Here is a 19,609-nt window from a genome sequence, read left to right as displayed (position 1 = left end):
AACTGGCTGACACTGACGGCGGCGGTGCACAAATGCTGCGCAGCTAGCGCCATTCGACGGACAACACCGCGGTTCCTGGTGTGTCTGCTGTGCCGTGCGTGTGATCATTGCTTGTACAGCCCTCTCGCAGTGTCCGGAGCAAGTATGGTGGGTCTGACACACCGGTGTCAATGTGTTCTTTTTTCCATTTCCAGGAGTGCACATGCTTTCAGAAAAGGATTCCTAAGAGATGAATCTTTACACGATGTTAACAAATTTCTCTTCTTCAGAAACACTTTCCTTGCATAGCCAGTCTTTATTTTATATCCTCACTACTTGGACCATTATCAATTATTTTGCTCTCCAAATAGTAAAACGCATCTACTACTTTAAGTCTCTGATTTCCTAATCTAAATCCCTCAGCATCACCTGATTTAATTCGACTACATTCCATTACATTCGTTTAGCCCTTGTTGATGTTCATCTTACATCCTCCTTTTAAGAACTGTCCATTCCCTTCAACTGCTATTCCAGGTCCTTTTCTGACAGAATTACAATGTCGTCGGTAAACCTCAAGGCTTTTTATTTCTTCTCCATGGATTTTCGTTCCTACTCCCAATTTTTCTTTAGTTTCCTTCACTGCTTGCCCAGTATATAGATTGAAAAACATATAGGATAGGCTGCAACCCTTACTCCCTTCTCAATCACTGCGTCCCTTGCACGCCCCCGCTTCTTATAACTTCGGAATTTGAAAGAGCGTATTGCATTCAACATTGTCAAAAGCTTTCTCTAAGTCTGCAAATGCTAGAAACATAGGTTTGCCTTTTCTTAATCTATCTTTCTACATAAGTCGTGGATTCAGTATTGCCTCGCGTGTTCCAACGTTTCTACGGATTCAAACTGCTCTTGCTCGAGATCGGCTATTACCAGTTTTCCATTCGTCGGTAAAGAATATGTGTTAGTATTTTGCAACAGTGACTTCGGTAATTTTCACTCCTGTTTCAACACCTGCTTTCTTTGGAATTGGTATTATTATGTTCTTCTTGGAGTCTGAGAGTATTTCGCCTGTCTCGTACATCTTTCTCTCGAGATCAAAGAGTTTTGTCATGGCTGGCTCTCCCAAGGCTATCATAATTTCTGATGGTATGTTGTCTACTCTCGGGAACTTTTTTTGACTTAGGTCCTTCAGTGCTCTATCAAATTCTTCACGCAGTATCGTATCTCCCATCTCACCTTCATCTACGTCCTCTTCCAGTTCCGTAATACTGTCCTCAGATACATCGCACTTGTGTAGCCCCTCTATACACTCCTTCTATACACTCCTTCCCTTCTTTGTTTAGGACTGGTTTTTCATCTGAGCTCTTGATATTCATATACGTCGTTCTATTTTCTCCAACGGTTTCTTTAATTTTCCTCTAGGTGGTATCTATCGTACCCCTAGTAAAATGTGCCGCTACAGCCTTGCATTTGTCCTCCAGCCCTCTCTGCTTAGTCATTTCGCACTTACTGTCGATCTCATTTTTGAGACCTTTTTTTCTCCTTTTCGGTTGCTTTATTAAATGTATTTTTATATTTTCTCCTTTCATCAATTAAAGTCAATATCTCCTCTTTTACCCAAGGATTCCTACTAGTCCTCGCCTATTTACTTACCCAGTCCTCTCCTGCCTTCACTACTCCGTATCTCAAAGCTACGCATTCTTCTACAACTGTATTTCTTTCCCCTGTTCTTGTTAATCGTTCCCTAATGCCCTCTCTGAAACTCTCTACAACCTCTGGTTCTTTCAGGTCATCCATGTCCCATCTCCTTAAATTCCTACCTTTTTGCTCTTTCTTCAGTTTCAATTTGCAGTTCGTAACCAATAAATTATGGTCAGAGTCCACATCTGCCCCTGGAAAGTCTTACAATTTGAAACTTGGTTCCTAAATCTCTGTCTTACCATTAAATAATATATCTGAAATCTTCCAATGTGTCCAGGCCTCTTTCACGGGTACGACCTTCATTCATGATACGTAAATCAAGTGCTAGCTGTTATGCTCCGCGCAGAATTCTACCAGGCGGCTTCCTCTTTTATTCCTTAGCCTCAGTCCTTATTCACCTACTACTCATCCTTCTCTTCATTTTCCTACTATCGGATTCCGGTCCCCCATGACAGACTGCCTTAACTATCTGAATAATTTCTTTTATCACATCGTACGTTTCTTCAATATCTTCATCGTCTTCGGAGCTAGTAGGCACATAAACTTGTACTGCTGTGGTAGGAGTGGCCTTGGTGTCCATCTTGGCTACAATAGAGCATTCAATATGCTGTTCGTAGTAGCTTACCCGCATTCCTATTGTTTATTCATTATTAAACCTACTCCTGCATAGACATATTTCTGAAAAATCGATTTTTTTTTATTTTTAACGTCCTGCCCCTCATACCCTTAAGATTCTTCCAATGAAGCTGCTTTTCCTATTATTTGTTTTACGTGATCATTCCACTTAAGGTCGCTCTGGAATGCTACTCCTAGATATTTTCGGTTGATAGAGTTTCCAGCATTTTATCGTCAATAGTGTAATTGTACAATAGTGGATTTCTTTTCCTATGTATGCACAGTGTGTTACATTTGTTTACATTCAGCGTGAACTGCCAGAGCCCGCACTATTCATTACTCCTCTGTAGACTGCTCTGCAAATTGTTACTGCCTTCTAACGTAAGTGCTTTCTTATAGACAACCATATCGTCTGCGAACAGTGTTGAGGCTTCCTGCTAGATCACCTCTATTCTATTAACGGCACTGTTCGTTACATTACTCTCATTCATCATACTACGTTCCTAATGTTATCGTTTTAACAATATCTTTAGAAAGGCGAAATAATAGTATAACAATGGCTTCTGGGAAGGTCAGCTTATCATTTCAATATGTTTATTATTAATTACCAAGATTTTACTTTGCCCTAATTGTCGTGTTCTGATACGTTTTTTAAATTAACTTTTCATTGCACTGTTTCAATCTCGACTAGACTGACGCATTCCCACCCATTGGTGTCAGTTGTGCCTGAGCATACGTATTGCGGGGAAGTGTTATCTATCTCCCCTGAAACATTGGTATGTCAGTCTATGTGACTTAGGCCTAAAGTAAAATGTTGGCATAGTGGCGAAACGCCACCACGTTGCTGAAGCAGCAGAATCGTAAGTCGTATGTCGTGCATCTGTAACAGTGTAATTTGTAGATGCAGGGTTTTAAAAGGCAAATTCAACTCACAAAGATGGAAAAACCGAAGCAGGAATGTATTGTTTTGATCTGTTGTATGTCAAAAACACCATCTACACACGGACTATCTTTCGGGAACACATTGTAATCTTTATAATTTGGGGGAAAGCACCTTCATTCTAATTTATTTTCACAATATATACTACCTGACGATATGCTATAAACTGTTACAACGTGTGGGACGAGGAATACTGTTATTTCCTTTTATTTCCAGGAGGAAACGCATCTTCCCTCCCAGATGACCTGGACGGCGTCAACGCGTGGCCAGAGCTAGTGGCCGATGAACCACACCCGCGGACCGAGCTGCTCGTCAACATCGACGAAAAGGCCGGCAACGCAGCCGTGCGGGTCGGACACTGGAAGCTCATCAGAGGTAAAGGCGAGACACACTGACACGGTGGGGCGTTGTAGGCAGGCAGACGAAAGGGTCGTCTCTTTGCACGTTGTTGTTGTTGTTGTGGTCTTCAGTCCTGAGACTGGTTTGATGCAGCTCTCCATGCTACTCTATCCTGTGCAAGCTTCTTCATCTCCCAGTATCTACTGCAACCTACATCCTTCTGAATATGCTTAGTGTATTCATCTCTTGGTCCCCCTCTACGATTTTTACCCTCCACGCTGCCTTCCAATACTAAATTGGTGATCCCTTGATGCCTCAGAACATGTCCTACCAACCGATTCCTTCTTCTAGTCAAGTTGTGCCACAAACTTCTCTTCTCCCCAATCCTATTCAATACTTCCTCATTAGTTATGTGATCTACCCATCTAATCTTCAGCATTCTTCTGTAGCACCACATTTCGAAAGCTTCTGTTTTCTTCTTGTCCAAACTATTTCTCGTCCATGTTTCACTTCCATACATGGCTACACTCCATACAAATCCTTTCAGAAATGACTTCCTGACATTTAAATCTATACTCGATGTTAAAAAATCTCTCTTCTTCAGAAACTCTTTCCTTGCCATTGCTAGTCTACATTTTATATCCTCTCTACTTCGACCATCATCAGTTATTTTGCTCCCCAAATAGCAAAACTCCTTTACTTCATGAAGTGTCTCATATCCTAATCTAATTCCCTCAGCATCACCCGAATTAATTCGACTACATTCCATTATTCTCGTTTTGCTTTTGTTGATGTTCATCTTATATCCTCCTTTCAAGACACTATCCATTCCGTTCAACTGCTCTTCCAAGTCCTTTGCTGTCTCTGACAGAATTGCAATGTCATCGGCGAACCTTAAAGTTTTCATTTCTTCTCCATGGATTTTAATACCTACTCCGAATTTTTCTTTTGTTTCCTTCACTGCTTGCTCAATATACAGATTGAATAGCATCGGGGATAGACTACAAACCTGTCTCACTCCCTTCCCAACCACTGCTTCCCTTTCATGTCCCTCGACTGTTATAACTGCCATCTGGTTTCTGTACAAATTGTAAATAGCCTTTCGCTCCCTATATTTTACCCCTGACACCTTCAGAATTTGAAAGAGAGTATTCCAGTCAACATTTTCAAAAGCTTTCTCTAAGTCTACCAATGCTAGAAACGTAGGTTTGCCCTTCCTTAATTTTGCTTCTAAGATAAGTCGTAAGGTCAGTATTGCCCCACCTGTTCCAACATTTCTACGGAATCCAAACTGATCTTCCCCGAGGTCGACTTCTACTAGTTTTACCATTCGTCTGTAAAGAATTCGTGTTAGTATTTTGCAGCCGTGGCTTATTAAACTGATAGTTCGGTAATTTTCACATCTGTCAACACCTCCTTTCTTTGGTATTGGAATTATTATATTCTTCTTGAAGTCTGAGGGTATTTCGCCTGTCTCCTACATCTTGCTCACCAGATGGTAGAGTTTTGTCAGGACTGTCTCTCCCAAGGCCGTCAGTAGCTCCAATGGAATGTTGTCTACTCCGGGGTCCTTGTTTCGACTCAGGTCTTTCAGTGCTCTGTCAAACTCTTCACGCAGTATTGTGTCTCCCATTTCGTCTTCATCTACATCCTCTTCCATTTACATAATATTGTCCTCAAGTACATCGCCCTTGTATAGACCCTCTATATACTCCTTCCACCTTTCTGCTTTCCCTTCTTTGCTTAGAACTGGGTTTCCATCTGAGCTCTTGATATTCATACAAGTGGTTCTCTTATCTCCAAAGGTCTCTTTAATTTTCCTGTAGGCAGTATCTATCTTACCCCTAGTTAGATAAGCCTCTATATGCTTACATTTGTCCTCTAGCCATCCCTGCTTAGCCATTTTCCACTTCCTGTCGATCTCATTTTTGAGACGTCTGTATTTCTTTTTTGCTTGCTTCATTTAAGGCATTTTTATATTTTGTGCTTCTATCAATTAAATTTAATATTTCTTCAGTTACCCAAGTATTTCTACTAGCCCTCGTCTTTTTACTTACTTGATCCTCTGCTGCCTTCACTACTGCATCCGTAAAAGCTACCCATTCTTCTTCTACTGTATTTCTTTCCCGCATTCCCGTAAATTGTTCCTTTATGCTCTCCCTGAAACTCCTTACAACCTCTGGTTTAGTCAGTTTATCCAGGTCCCATCTCATTAAATTCCCACCTTTTTGAGGTTTCTTCAGTTTTAATCTACACCTCATAACCAATACATTGTGGTCAGCGTCTACATCTGTTGCTGACAATGTCTTACAATTTAAAATCTGGTTCCTAAATCTCTGTCTTACCATTATATAATCTATCTGATACCTGTCAGTATCTCCAGGCTTCTTCCATGTATACAGCCTTCTTTTATGATTCTTGAACCAAGTGTTACCTATGATTAAGTTGTGCTCTGTGCAAAATTCTACCAGGCGGCTTCCTCTTTCATTTCTTTGCCCCAGTCCATATTCACCTACTACGTTTCCTTCTCTCCCTCTTCCTACTACCTAGTCACCCATGACTATTAAATTTTCGTCTCCCTTCACTATCTGAATAATTTCTTTTATTTGATCATACATTTCTTCAATTTCTTCGTCATCTGCAGAGCTAGTTGGCATATAAACTTGTACTATTGTAGTAGGTGTGGGCTTCGTATCTATCTTGGCCACAATAATGCGTTCACTGTGCTGTTTGTAGTAGCTTACCCGCATTCCTATTTTCCTATTCATTATTAAACCTACTCCTGCATTAGCCCTATTTGACTTTGTGTTTATAACCGTGTAGTCACCTGACCAGAAGTCTTGTTCCTCCTGCTATCGAACTTCACTAATTCCCATTATATCTAACTTTAATCTATCCATTTCCTTTTCTAAATTTTGTAACCTACCTGCTCGATTAAGAGATCTGACATTCCACGCTCCGATCCGTAGAATGCCAGTTTTCTTTGTCCTAATAATGACATCCTCCTGAGTAGTCCCCGCCCGCAGATCCGAATGGGGGACTATTTTACCTCCGGAATATTTTACCTCTTTGCACAAATCCCTGGAAATAAAGGCTGAATTGCAACTTCTTTCGTAGCATTCACAAGAAATAGTCATTACTGAACCAGTCGCCTAGTTTCAATGTCTTATAATTACTGTTGTACAACATATAATGTACAAGGTGTCCAATAGCCTAGTCGTCATCTCAGGGTGGTTTTTCCGTGACAAAATTGCGCAAGTTTTCTTGTGAGGGCTCCTGTGGATTTCTTCAGGTGCTGAATACGAGTTTCGTGTCTGCTGCTTTGTGGGAGCTAGACGAAAAACGCAAAAAACGTCAAAATTTTTGCAGTTCTTTCAGTTTCTCGCCTGTATACCGGAGGCTATGGCTTTTTCGAAGGTAACTACTCTATGCAAAGTAGACAAAATTTCACGTAAATTTCGCTATTCAGGTTTGATTTTCTGGCGAATAATGTAGACACTAGACTGCGCTGAGAAGGATCGATTTTAGGTTCTTCTGCTTAAACATCAAGGAAAAAAAACAAGAAAAACAGTTCCACCCTCTAAACATCTAAGAATATGCATGGTATCCTCAAAAATCCCTATACCACATGGAAACACATTAGATTTCCTACAATAGACATCAGTAAACTTCAGTTTTCTCATAACGGATGAGTAAGCGAAGCGAAAATTAAGAAAAATGCCTTCTGCGCCCTACAATCAAAAAATCCTTCCACATATCAATATATCATCGGATCATGTGTTTAGAACGCATTCGAAGACAATTTTTCGCCATCGCGAGTTCCTGTTGCTTTTCGTTTCGCAGCACATAGCGAATCCCGTGTCAATACTGTACGTGCGAGTTCTACAACTTCGATTGTCAACATATTCGCTAAGAAGACAGAGTTCTAACTCACACACGTTCCATGCATAAATATTGCGCAGTAATACTGTACCTTTCTTGGCCTCGCACTTTAGCACAGTGTATTGACGCGATGTTGTAGTACAAAAGATAATGAACTGGAGAGGACTCCATAAGGAACAGAAATACAATAACAGAGATGTATATGACCAGCGGTCGTGATGGTCTGAGAACTGTAGGTCACTCGAGGACGAGTGTCAGTGAAAGTCCACCGTGAGGGCGATCCTTGACAGATGGTGGTAGTGAACAGCGAGACGACAGTCCTCGGCCATCACAGAGAGCGTCCAGTGAGACAGGAGCTATGAACGGTCAGATGTGGCGTCCAGTGGGACACAAGTCTTGGACAGTCATAGAGAACGTCCAGCAAGGTGAGAGCCAGGACGGTCAGTGGCGAGCTAGAGGACAGACTGGTGGCAGATTTCAGCGAGCACCATGCCGGAAACACTCGCTGTTAGCCTTTTGATTAGAATATGGTGGTTGTTACAGCTGTCACATAATACCATGGATGATTTGTCGGCGATCACTGCGCTGCATATCGTGACAAACACACCACCAGCCGATGCAATGATGGTGTCGTGAACATCCATCAAAAGAAACCTGGGGTATTTATGTTACATTCAGTCTGCTTGTCTATGATATTCAGATGAAGTGTTGCCAATGGCTCTTAGGTGCAGCAACCCACTGTCCATGTATGTACGGTTGGTTGTAGCATAGATGACTCCCTGGAATGTATACCAATCTATCCTTAATAAGAGATGGTTTAGTCAAGCGACGCAGCATCTGAAGAGAGGAGGCACTGCCTTCATGCGGCGGGCCATGGTGGGAGGGTCTTCATGGCCAGGTCCAAACACCGATGGCGACCTGAGACACGACTGGACATGTGGTGCATCTGCGGCCAATGGGAGACCGGGCTCAACCTTCAGCGGCTGCTGGAGATCCGACTGCGCCATTGGGTCGTCTGCGGCTGATGGGAGGAGAACTTTACCAACGACAGCCACGGATGATGCCAAAGAAACACTGATACAATATGACAGAATAGTAAAGAATCAACACGCCACGTAATATATATAATTTCACAGAATTTACATGTGATTAGTGAAATTTAACATCTAAAATTTCTAGGTCTTCAGACAAACAGTAAACTGCCGTAGACAGCCCACGTTCAGGATCTTGTCATATTCAGGATACAGTAATAGCTCAATACAGAAACGTTTAAAGAAGGAGGATGATTCTGACATATATCAAAGATCTAGAATCTACTGTGTAAGGGTTGTGATACTCCATACTTAGACTAGACTAACAGAACACTTGAAATAAGGTGTAAAAAACATAAAAGAGCATGAAAATACAGAAACAGTCATTCAACATTTGAGGAACCCCTCCGACAAGAAAACTACCACCCTACCTCAAAAGAAACATTCACTAAGAAGAAGCATTTCCTAGCCGTACATGAAAACTTCTAAATCCAAAAACAGTAATAGTAAAGAAGACATTATAAATTACCAAACATTAGCAAACAAACATTTTTTGAAGTAAGAAAACACGTACTAGATAAATAACGACCCATTTGGACACTACAAGCGTAGTACCACATAATGTGTGCAATGTATTCACCCTAGAGCAACCATCACTATATCATAGTGAAACAATAATTTATACACACAAAAGTTAGGACGAAATAGCTCCCCCAGTAAACACCCTCTCACCCCCACACACACCCACACATCCTACCACACACACATACAAACACACACACACACGCACATACACACACACACACACACACACACACACACACACACACTAATTAGTGTTTCAAAATTCGAATTACACCAACAAAGTTTGAAAAGATGTGGAAGGTGTCTTGAAGAACAAAATTGGGACACAAACCCACGTCTAGAGATATTATCCAGTGACGTTGTGGAGCGTCGACGTTTCAGGCTCCGGCGACTGATGGTAGGCCTTACCTCCAGTAGCAGGCACGACTTCGTACGCTAATGCATGCAGGCAGAACATCTCGCATTGCGCCTGACAGCAATGTGGACCTCGGATGACACTGAATGCGGCCAGGCCTGTCACACCGTCACTGTAGAGACCGCTAACAGCGGTAGCTGCAGAGGTCAGGCATACTCTGTCATATGCTGGCACACTGCATCAAGGAAACGTTCACCTGGGCCTCTTTCATCAAGAGCAGATGGCCTGGAAATATCGCATCTGCCACCGAGTGGGCTAGCTTGCTAATGAGACTGTGCATTAATTACGTACAGTTAAAGTTTGGACAGCAACGAGTATTTGATAGCTTTGAGATTATACAGAACAGTCATCCTAACTTCACAGGATTAGACATTGACTACGGCTTCACACCAGCGTGCTCATGCTAGCCAAAGTTATGAATGCATTTGATATTTACTTGTGTTCTTGAATCTATAAAAAGTGCTAAAGTTACATGCAGTAGCCGGCCGCGGTGGCCGAGCGGTTCTAGGCGCTTCAGTCTGGAACCGCGCGACCGCTACTGTGTCAGGTTCGAATCCTGCCTCCGGCATGGATGTGTGTGACGTCTTTAGCTAGGTTTAAGTAGTTCTAAGCTCTAGGGGACTGATGACCTCAGATGTTAAGTCCCATACTGCTCAGAGACATTTTTACATGCAGTACCGAAGTGCTTTACCTCTCCTGCTCCTACTCTCTTCCTTCACTCACCGCCTATATTACAGAAGCAGTCCTCTGGAGCAGACCCACACGCCGCCTATCCAGGCGTGATATAAAAGCATTACAGTCTGTTCTCGATCAGATGGCGAGAGAGTCATGTTCCTGTTGATCTGCTGTCCCATGAATGCGCAGACACCTTTCATCACCTACATACGGAGGATGCTTATCTAGTCGATGATATAATAAATAAAAAGGCAGAGAGGAGAGACGCAGTAAGCATAATTTCATCAACAAAGTTAGATATGAATGTGTATTGTGTAGTCAAGAGAACATTAATTGAGGTAGTCTTGTCTCATAACTTTTCTTGTCTGCTAGCATTTACCAATGATTTTGTTAGCTGCCTCCTGCCGTAGATAAGGCAGTGCCCGTGGGAAACACATCAAAAGTTCAGTGAAATCGATAACCATTACCTATAATGACAGAAGTTTAGCCTTGAAAATGGCAAATACAAATCCATGGGAATCGCAGTACGGAGGCGGCACGATGAAGTTTTACTGCTTTACGGCAGACATTCCCGTGGTGCCAGATACTAGCCGTGCCTTCAGTACTGCGGGCACGGTAGCAGCTGCCGTAGTGCTATAATTGCCCAATCGCCTATCATGTTAAGTGACTGCTAGCTGCTGGATACATATTACTGCTTACAGGGTGGTGGAGAGATAACCTCGTTCTACAATGGCGGTAATGTAGACGTTGTGACTATTGACAGAAAGAAGCGCCTTAGACTTCAAGTGACTTCACACGGCTGAGGTAAAAAGACGGGGCATCCGGGCGTTTGCTACTTGAGGTACCACTGCACAGTACCCACGGAAGGGCCGATGCCAACGTACCTAACTTGGGGAGGAAGCTCTAACGGTTTATCTGACTCCAGATAAGAGGGACTTTGACCTACAGGTTACCGGACACGTTGATCCATTTTAATATTAACATAGCGTTGATCGAAAAAAAAAAACATTTAGCCCTATCCATCCGATGGTCTGCCATGTAGGCAAGGCATCGGTACAGTTCCTTGGCTGGTGAAAATTAGTTTTGACACTCAAATTAATCGATCAAATTAGTGAGCTTTTTAATGACGCAGTTGACAGGTCCGTGTTTCGTACCAAGATCGTCATCCCGTGAGTCCTATGAATCTGCAATCTTATTTCCTGGACTAATTTTATTACACATTATCTCTCTCTCTCTCTCTCCCTCTCTCTCTCTCTCTCTCTCTCTCTCTCTCTCTCTCCGTCTCTCTTTGTAACCTGTTTTCGGAAAGGGCATTCTGGCTCGCTTCCGTACGTGCTGTGTCTGTCCACTTTAAGCTTATACATGACTAAGGTAATAGTTTCATCTCCATTACCCTTAGACGTATCCTCTGCCTTTTCCGTCTCTTGGATTGAGTTTCTCTAGTCTTGGAAAAGGGAGACCCATTATTTGAATAATGACTGCGGTATCCAGTAGACAGGGTGAGCTACAGTGGGTGCATTGAGACTAACAGCTACCTCTCTCTTCACGACATAAAAGGACCCACTGAAGACCACGAAACAAACACAGAAATCATTTCGGGACCTGCAGCACATATTGTCTCTTTTCTCTAGACTGATATTTATCTTAGTTAAGTTGTCTTGGTCGCAATGGTTTTTGTATTGGTGTCTATACTACTATATATCCCCTCTGCATCTTTTAGCGAATGAACTTTGTTTACATCAGTGTCATTTAGTGAGGCTGTTTCCACAGTGATCTCTTTTATTCTTTCAAGAGGTGGTATGTTGTACGTCAGTACATTCCTAGTAGATTTGCTACTGTTTTAAAAATTAAACAACTGAGGGACACTAAATGTTTTTTTCTAATTCTAAATCTGGAGGTTATAACATAATGGTGGACCAAGGTTCCCACAGAATTATCAAGAAGTTACAGGGTTTCCTTAGATTCGTGTAAAAATTTAAATTCCCCATTCTCGCGCCGGGCTTAACACCTATAATAGATAATGAGAAGTGTGGATCTTCCAGGAAACGGAATTGGGGAGGTGTTTTCTTTTCTTAGTTTTTGTGTCTTCATCGCCTGATTGGTTTGAGGCAATTCGCCAAAATTTTCTCCCTGTTGCAACCTCTGCATCTGAGAGTAGCACAAGCGTCCAGCGTCCTAAATTATTTGTTGGATATATTCCAGTATCTGTCTTGCCCTACATCATGGAAGTTACTCACTAACATTTCACCACGTCTTATCATTATGTACCTTCTGCTCAATGTTCTGCATATATTCCTTTCCTCGCCGATTCTACAGAGAAGCTTATCATCACTTATTCGTCCATAAAATTTTCACCTTCTTTCTATAGCACTACATATCAGCCGCTAGGATTCTACTCTTTTCCTGTGCTGCAAACGGACATTTTCCGAAATTTCTTCCTTAAATTAATGCTGATGTTTGATACTAGTAATCTGATTTACACAAAGAAAGCCATCTCTACCACCGCTAGTATCTTTTAGTGTCCTCCCTGCTCCGTCGGTCATGTATAGTTTTGCCTCAGCATTGCGGAATTTCTTCACTTACTATCAGTCTACTTTGTCCTATTTCCCTGACGGTCCTCATAACTTTTGTTATCCTTGGATTTACTCTCAGGCCATGATGTATTCTCATTAAACTTTAAATTCAATTCGACAGCTCCCGCAATTCTTCCACTCTTTCCCTACGAATACTAACGTCATCAGCGAATCTTATCATTGATAAGCCATTTGAACGTGATAGCTTCGTCAGTAAGCAAAACTGGTGCATTTCGGGGACTGGGAATCCGCATTTCACGGTCGAGATGTCTCTTCATCCTCAATGGGTGACTGTGTGGGGTGCAATGTCCAGTCACGGAATGATCGGTGCGATATTCCTTGATGGAACGCTATCGAATGCTACGTGAAGGGTTTGGTAGATGATTTCATCCCTATTATCCAAAGTGACCATGATTTCGCTAAGACGTGGTTCATGCAATACGAGGCTAGACCTCATCGAACCAGGGGAGTGTTTGATGTCCTGGAGGAACACTTTGGATAACCACTGGCATGGTCCTGGGGTGGCCGCCATATTCTCCGGATCCGAATACAAACGCCTCCTTTTTGTGGGATTATAATGAAAACAAGTTATACAGCAATAACCAGAAAATTCAAATGCTTCCAAGCACTATGGGACTTAACATTTGAGGTCATCAGTCCCCTAGACATACAACCACTAACTAACCTAAGGACATCCGAGGAAAGATTCGAACCTGCGACCGTAGAAGCAGCGCGGTTCCGGACTGAAGCGCCTAGAACCATTCCGCCACAGTAGCCGCCCCAAAACCACAGCTGAGCTCAAAACAGACATTCAGGAAGTCATCGACGGTATCGATGCTTCGACACTTCAGCGGGTCATGCAGAATTTCGCTATTCATCTGCAGCACATCATCGCCAATGATGCCAGGCATATCGGTCATCTCATAACCTAAATATCAATATCTGTAGTGACGTTTACTTGTTGAATTAAGTCTGTGCACACAGCAGTTTCCAACTAATTTTCCTTTTTTTGTCATACTCGTATAGTAGGGACGAAGACCAACAACATTCTTGAAATACATACTTTTCAGTTCCAGCACGTTCTTGCAGGTGTTCCTTTATTACATCGTATTAATCATAGGCGGTTCTTTGTAGTCGTATGCTGAAGGATTGCTTTATTCCCAGTGAGTAGTTGCCGATAACAGGATTTAGTTTTGATAAGAAGAACTGATGCCCACATTTAAATATGTGCCTGCCTAACAGGAACGCAGAGGGCAGATGTGTACGAAGGAGCGAGCGGCTCGGAAGATGCGGCGTACACGCCCCCTTACGACGCCGAGCAGGTGTTGTCCAGCCCGGCTGGCCACGCCCTCTCCAGCGCGCTCGGCAGCCGCACTCCAGCCGAGGAGGTGCTGAGGCTGCGCGCGGAGGCAACCGTCTCCTGTCCAGACCGTCCCTTGGAGCCGCTGTGCTCCCTCCAGAACAACACCGACTTCTGCGTCTTCAACATCCTGGAGGACCCCTGCGAATCCGGCGACGGTGTACCTCCTGAAGACGTCCTCGCCACGCTGCTGGACCGCCTGGAGGCTCTGTCGCAACCGCTGGAGCCCCAGCAGGAGGGCGAGACGGAGCCCGACCTGGCTGACCCCAGGCGCTGGAACGGCACCTGGGTGCCCTGGACAGACTGCCTCGTCGACCAGACGGACGAGGCTTGCAATGTCGTCTGACGGGCACGGGATAACCTCAGCAATTACTGTACTTACGTTCAGACTGTAAGGTGGTGCTCTTCCTATTTGAAATATTTATACGATGTTTTGCGTAATGTCACCAACTTCAATATCCATACAGGGCGTCCTAGGAGGAATGGCGAATATTCAAGGATATGGCAGGAACGATCATTCGAAGCAAAAAAAGTCTAGTGAACATGGGCACTAAAATGCATATCTTAAGAGCTCTAAACATTCATACTTGATATTGTGAAACAGGCCTGTTCTATCATAAGCTCTACGGTTTTCATATTTTGAGGGGGTGTAGTATGGATTAGAACAAGAAAAAACTTCCGGAAATAAATACAGTAACAGCTATGAGGGCTTGTTCATCTTCACTATTTTGAAACACGTATTTTGTACTAAACAGGTGCCCGTAACTCTTGACGTATACATATCTATTAATCAATTTTTCTTTGTTTGGTTGCTAGCTCTTCCCAGAATATAGAAAGCAAGGAGCATGCAGTAAAAGACATTAGTGCACATTATAAAATATGAAGAAGAGCTCATAGCTCTTAATGTATTGATTATAAAGCCCGTGCTTACTAGACTTTTTGAATACTGACCATTCCTTCTGGGACACTCTGTATATTCGATTCAAAGTCGCTATGTTTCCGCTAAAGATGTTATCCTGTAATATTGCTTAAGATACCTTTATTCGTCACCATTATGGGCTCAGAACCTGTATCTTAAACAATACCCTAAAAGGTCACAGGTTGTCCTCGTATCGCATCGAAAGTTGACCTACCCTCATTTCCGTGAAACCGCCTTTCCTTCTCTTCTACTTCTTCTAGTGCCTTTCCGTTTCGGATTTTGGTTAACATCATATCTACACCATTTTTGCTTATTTCAAAATGTTTCTCGCTCGGGTGTCAAGTCTATGTGCTAAAGTTCCCGAGCCTAGTTCTTTTGTTTTCTCGTCGTCTTTCAGCGAGCATTTTTCCTTGAAGAATGTTCTGCAGTGATTTATAAGTGTTTCCATTTCCCATTACATAGTTCAGTTACGGCAGTTTTCTGCATTTACCGTGGCCACGACTACATTTTCTCTTTCCATTTTGTCGAGAACGTCATTATTAAGAATTTTATTTGTCCGTGATACTCTCAGCATCCTCCTCTACAGCTCTCCTGTGCATCTCAAATGCGTCAAGCGGTTTGTCCGTTGTCTCGGTGAAGGTCCAGTTGTCGGCTCGTTACAAAAGGGTGAGAAAAATGTTGCAAGGTGGCAATCTTAATTCTGTATCGATTCAGAGATAATGGTTGCTGAACACATTTTGAAAAATATGGTTCTCGCTTTCACGGTACAAACTTTATTTTCTTGCGGGTTATCTCATTGACTGTCAACGTTAGTTCCTCGATATGTGCGTTTGCTTACTTGTTCAGTTAGTCTACCATGAATATTTGGATAAAAATTTCTGAGAGCGTCTTTATTCCGTCATTATTACTACAAGGAAATGCCTTTTTTTCTCATCACACGAGTTTCACTGTATTGCGGTAAAGCATAAGCAGTGGCCTGTAATTAGAAATATTTTCAATTTCACTTGTTTTTAAGATCGAAAAACAGTTCATTAACAATTTCTTGGTTTTCACTTACGATAATTTCTGCTTGTTATCTCGCCTACATCAGGCAAAGCCTTCGGATGGAAGGTCTTCCGTTTCTCCCTTCATTGAACACTGATACTTGCAGTCTGATTTTCCGTCTGCTTTGCAGAACTATGCATTTTTGCGTTTTACATAGCACACTTTTTCGTACACCATTCTTTACTCTGTATCGGTATATTTCTAAGCATGTATTGCGCTTTGTAATGTTGTCAACATTGCCACTAGTTTGTCTTTGACGTATACAATTTTTGTAGTAAATTATATGTTTATTATTCTATTTCATTATGTTGCTGTATACTTAAATCATGCGTAAGAATAATGATGGGATAGTAATGGAGTGGGTTTTTGTAGTGAACAGGTGTGGGAGATAGACACATAATGACAAAAGTCGATAGTAGTGTGATGGACAGTGTGCTGGAGAAAAAGGCGAGGAGCAAGACGTGAAATGAAACTGGGGGGGTGGGGGGTGGGGGGAGGGGGGAGAGAGAGAATGGGTGGGAGAGGGTGAAGAATGGAAAAGGCTCTTGTCTGTGGTTTTTCAATCATTTTGTATGGTGTCTGGTTATCAGTATTTGTTTGGCTAATGAGAAACTGCTTATTTTATGTTAATGTTTTGTGTGTATGGAAATTTTCTTAGAAAGGGAGGGGGTGTCTGTTACCACCGATTCTTACGATGGTCATGTCGTTCCTAATATTGCTTGGTTGTAACAATGGAACATAGATACCCTCATGAATGTTAAAGTAGCTACAGTGAATATGGCGACACGAATGAAGAATTTTGTTAACGGTTTGGTATTTCACTCTGATAATAAAAAAATTTGCATTACTCACGTTGGTTTCTAGGTCATAACGCTAATTATTTTCATTGAGTTTGGATAAAAGATGTAGACTATTTAAGCTGCCAGGAAATATTAGCATAGCGGATATTGTTGAATCTCTATCCATTCACGATACCTACCCATACTGTTTCAAAGGATTCTTTGAAGATATATTCTGAGTAAAGATTAAATACCAACAGCGACCAAAATACAGATGTGTCTTATCATTGACCTATCTATAATGTGTCAGATTTCCCATCATTTACTGCACTAACTAATGGCATCCCATTAATCTATTTAAAAAAACAAAGAAACTGTAAAAGACCACAGCAAAATATTCGATCAGCACATTAAATGGGAAGAACTATCAAACCCAGCTTGCAGGAAACGCCTCTTCTGTCAATTTACGATCCAGAAGTTTAGAAGAACATGTGAACTTCAATTCAAACAAACATGAGGCCATTCCTTAGTCCTGCCAAACAGTGTGAACTGTGGCCGACAATATGTATCTATGAATGCTTATGTAAGTTGTGCATGCAACACTTCCTGTACTCAGTTATTCTGTTGTTTGAGAAGATACACAAGAGACATCTTCTAGTTCAAGTTCTCATGAAAATGTACAACCAAAAATTGGGAGTATTCTACCACATTTACTGTCTCCTGTCTGTGTGCTACATCAACCGTTGGTATAACTGTAATTGTTGAACACAACTGAATATAGCGTGTTTTCCCAAGATTTTAGTCCATTTACAGAGAATCACTTAACAATTCATAATTGTTAAGTATCTCTTTTGTGGCTTTCTATGTATGCATTATAACAGTAGTATCGCATGCAAATGTACCATTCTACTTGCTGAATCTTAAACAGAAGCTCATTCTCATATAGAAGGAATTGAACCCTGTGAGACTCCCTTTTCATTCTCATTGTTCTGAATGATTCAAACCAATTTCTTACATAGCTTTTAGATCCCTAAGACTTGAATTTTTCTGGGAGTATAACAGGAGCTACACAATCAAACACCACAAAAAATTCGAACTGCTGATATTTTATTTTTTAAGGCTTGTAATATTTGGTGAGTGAATGTGTAAACGGCATTCTCAGTTCAGCAATCCTTATGGAATCGAAAGTGTGATACGATAACTAAATTGTATGTACTTAAATGTAAGAAGACCTTTATGATATTTTACAAACAGATGTCCCTAAGCAGACTGGACAGCAGCATTCTTTAATCTTTGTTGTCCATTATGGACTGTGGGACAACGGCTGACATGTATTTGTTGATGCAATAATTTACTAGCAGCCGTATGTATTGTAGAAATTTATTATATGAACTTGTTATATGTATTGTAGAAATTTATTATATGAACTTGTTATATGCTACCAGTTTCAGCATTACATTGATGCCATCTTCATCGATGTTTACAAACCGCCCCAGTCTGTGTCCTCTGGCCACCAAGAGCTGTTGGATAGCGATTTGATTCACGGATCTAAGTATATGGCTCCTTCCTTGTATTGCGATTTTACGACTATGACGTTTGGGGCCTGAAGATGGCATCAATGTCATGCCAAAACTGGTTGCACATAAGAAGTTCATTAAATAAATTTCTATAACAAATACGACTGTTAGAAAATTACTGCATCAAGAAAAACATTATTTTTGGGTTTTCTTGTCACCTGGTTTAAATGTTTAACAGTTGCATGTTTTAACCATTTTAGTATCGATGCAGTGCTGTGGGATATTTATACAACACCTTCAAAAACATTGTAATCTAGTCATGTGATTAATATTACAATTTTAAGGATATTTATTGTTGTTAGTGATTTCTTGTATTAGATTCCAAGTTTGTTTTAAATTTTAAAGTTAAACTTAACCTAATTATTTAGATCTTAGTAGTGAACTTGACTTTTCAAGACAAATGTCATATACACATTTTCTGGTTCAGGACCTGTCTTTGACATCTATATACCATTAACCAAACACAGTCAATAGAAGCTGTAGTTCTTCAGTTTTTTGTGGTGGTCACGAAGCAGTTCTCCCAACGATGTAAACAATTCACAAAATGCGTTGGTTTAGCTAAAATTGTTCTAAAGGATACTTTCAGGTTGTAAACATAACTTATAGATCAGTACCTCCTCAAAAAACATGTTATTAATAAAAGTTGATGAGAATTAATGAACTTTGTTTTTTATCTTTGTTTTTAGTTGTGGGCACAAACTACTCCTGCACCAATTACCCCCCACCCTCCCATTCCCTCCCCTTTTGATAATGCCCATTATGGAAAACATGTTGCTATTCATAGGGTTAATCTTCATAGGAAACTGCAGACTACCTTGTAGTTAGGGCAACCACAATTAAGAGAAGCCATCTTGGGTCTTAATAACTGCCTCAGCCGTATTTAATTCTTTGTTATTGAATAACTACAGGTTTTGTGACACTGAAAGCCACATTTTCAGGTGAACATCTTTATAACAATCAAGTCTAGAAGGCATAACAACCCTGAGATATACATCAGTTTGCTAAATTACTAAGCTTTCAAAATTTTCAAAAAGTATTAAATTTTTTACGTGAGAATATCAACATGACAGAGCACACAGCCGCGTCCACTTGTCACGATTCTGTGTAGATCGGAGAAGCGTTAAGCTCTTTTCAGGTTCTACTTTTCCTGAATAGTATTTGCTTGATGATTTTGTACTAAAACATCTCTCTATTTTGT

The 19,609-nt window shown here is 41.3% G+C and overlaps 1 protein-coding gene across 1 annotated transcript in view; it reads left to right on the top strand.

The window, feature by feature from the left end:
* LOC126355281 (arylsulfatase B-like) overlaps positions 1-14,438 on the top strand; it is a 74,067-nt gene extending 59,629 nt beyond the window's left edge. The window contains exons 8-9 of the mRNA XM_050005569.1: positions 3,449-3,607; positions 13,975-14,438. Coding sequence (XP_049861526.1) covers positions 3,449-3,607; positions 13,975-14,438 — 623 coding nt within the window. The remainder of the gene's footprint in view (positions 1-3,448; positions 3,608-13,974) is intronic.
* Positions 14,439-19,609: the final 5,171 nt, after the last annotated feature.

This window comes from Schistocerca gregaria, chromosome 3, assembly GCF_023897955.1.
Source record: "Schistocerca gregaria isolate iqSchGreg1 chromosome 3, iqSchGreg1.2, whole genome shotgun sequence".
Lineage (NCBI taxonomy): Eukaryota > Metazoa > Arthropoda > Insecta > Orthoptera > Acrididae > Schistocerca > Schistocerca gregaria.
This window is presented reverse-complemented; position numbering and strand designations above follow the sequence as displayed.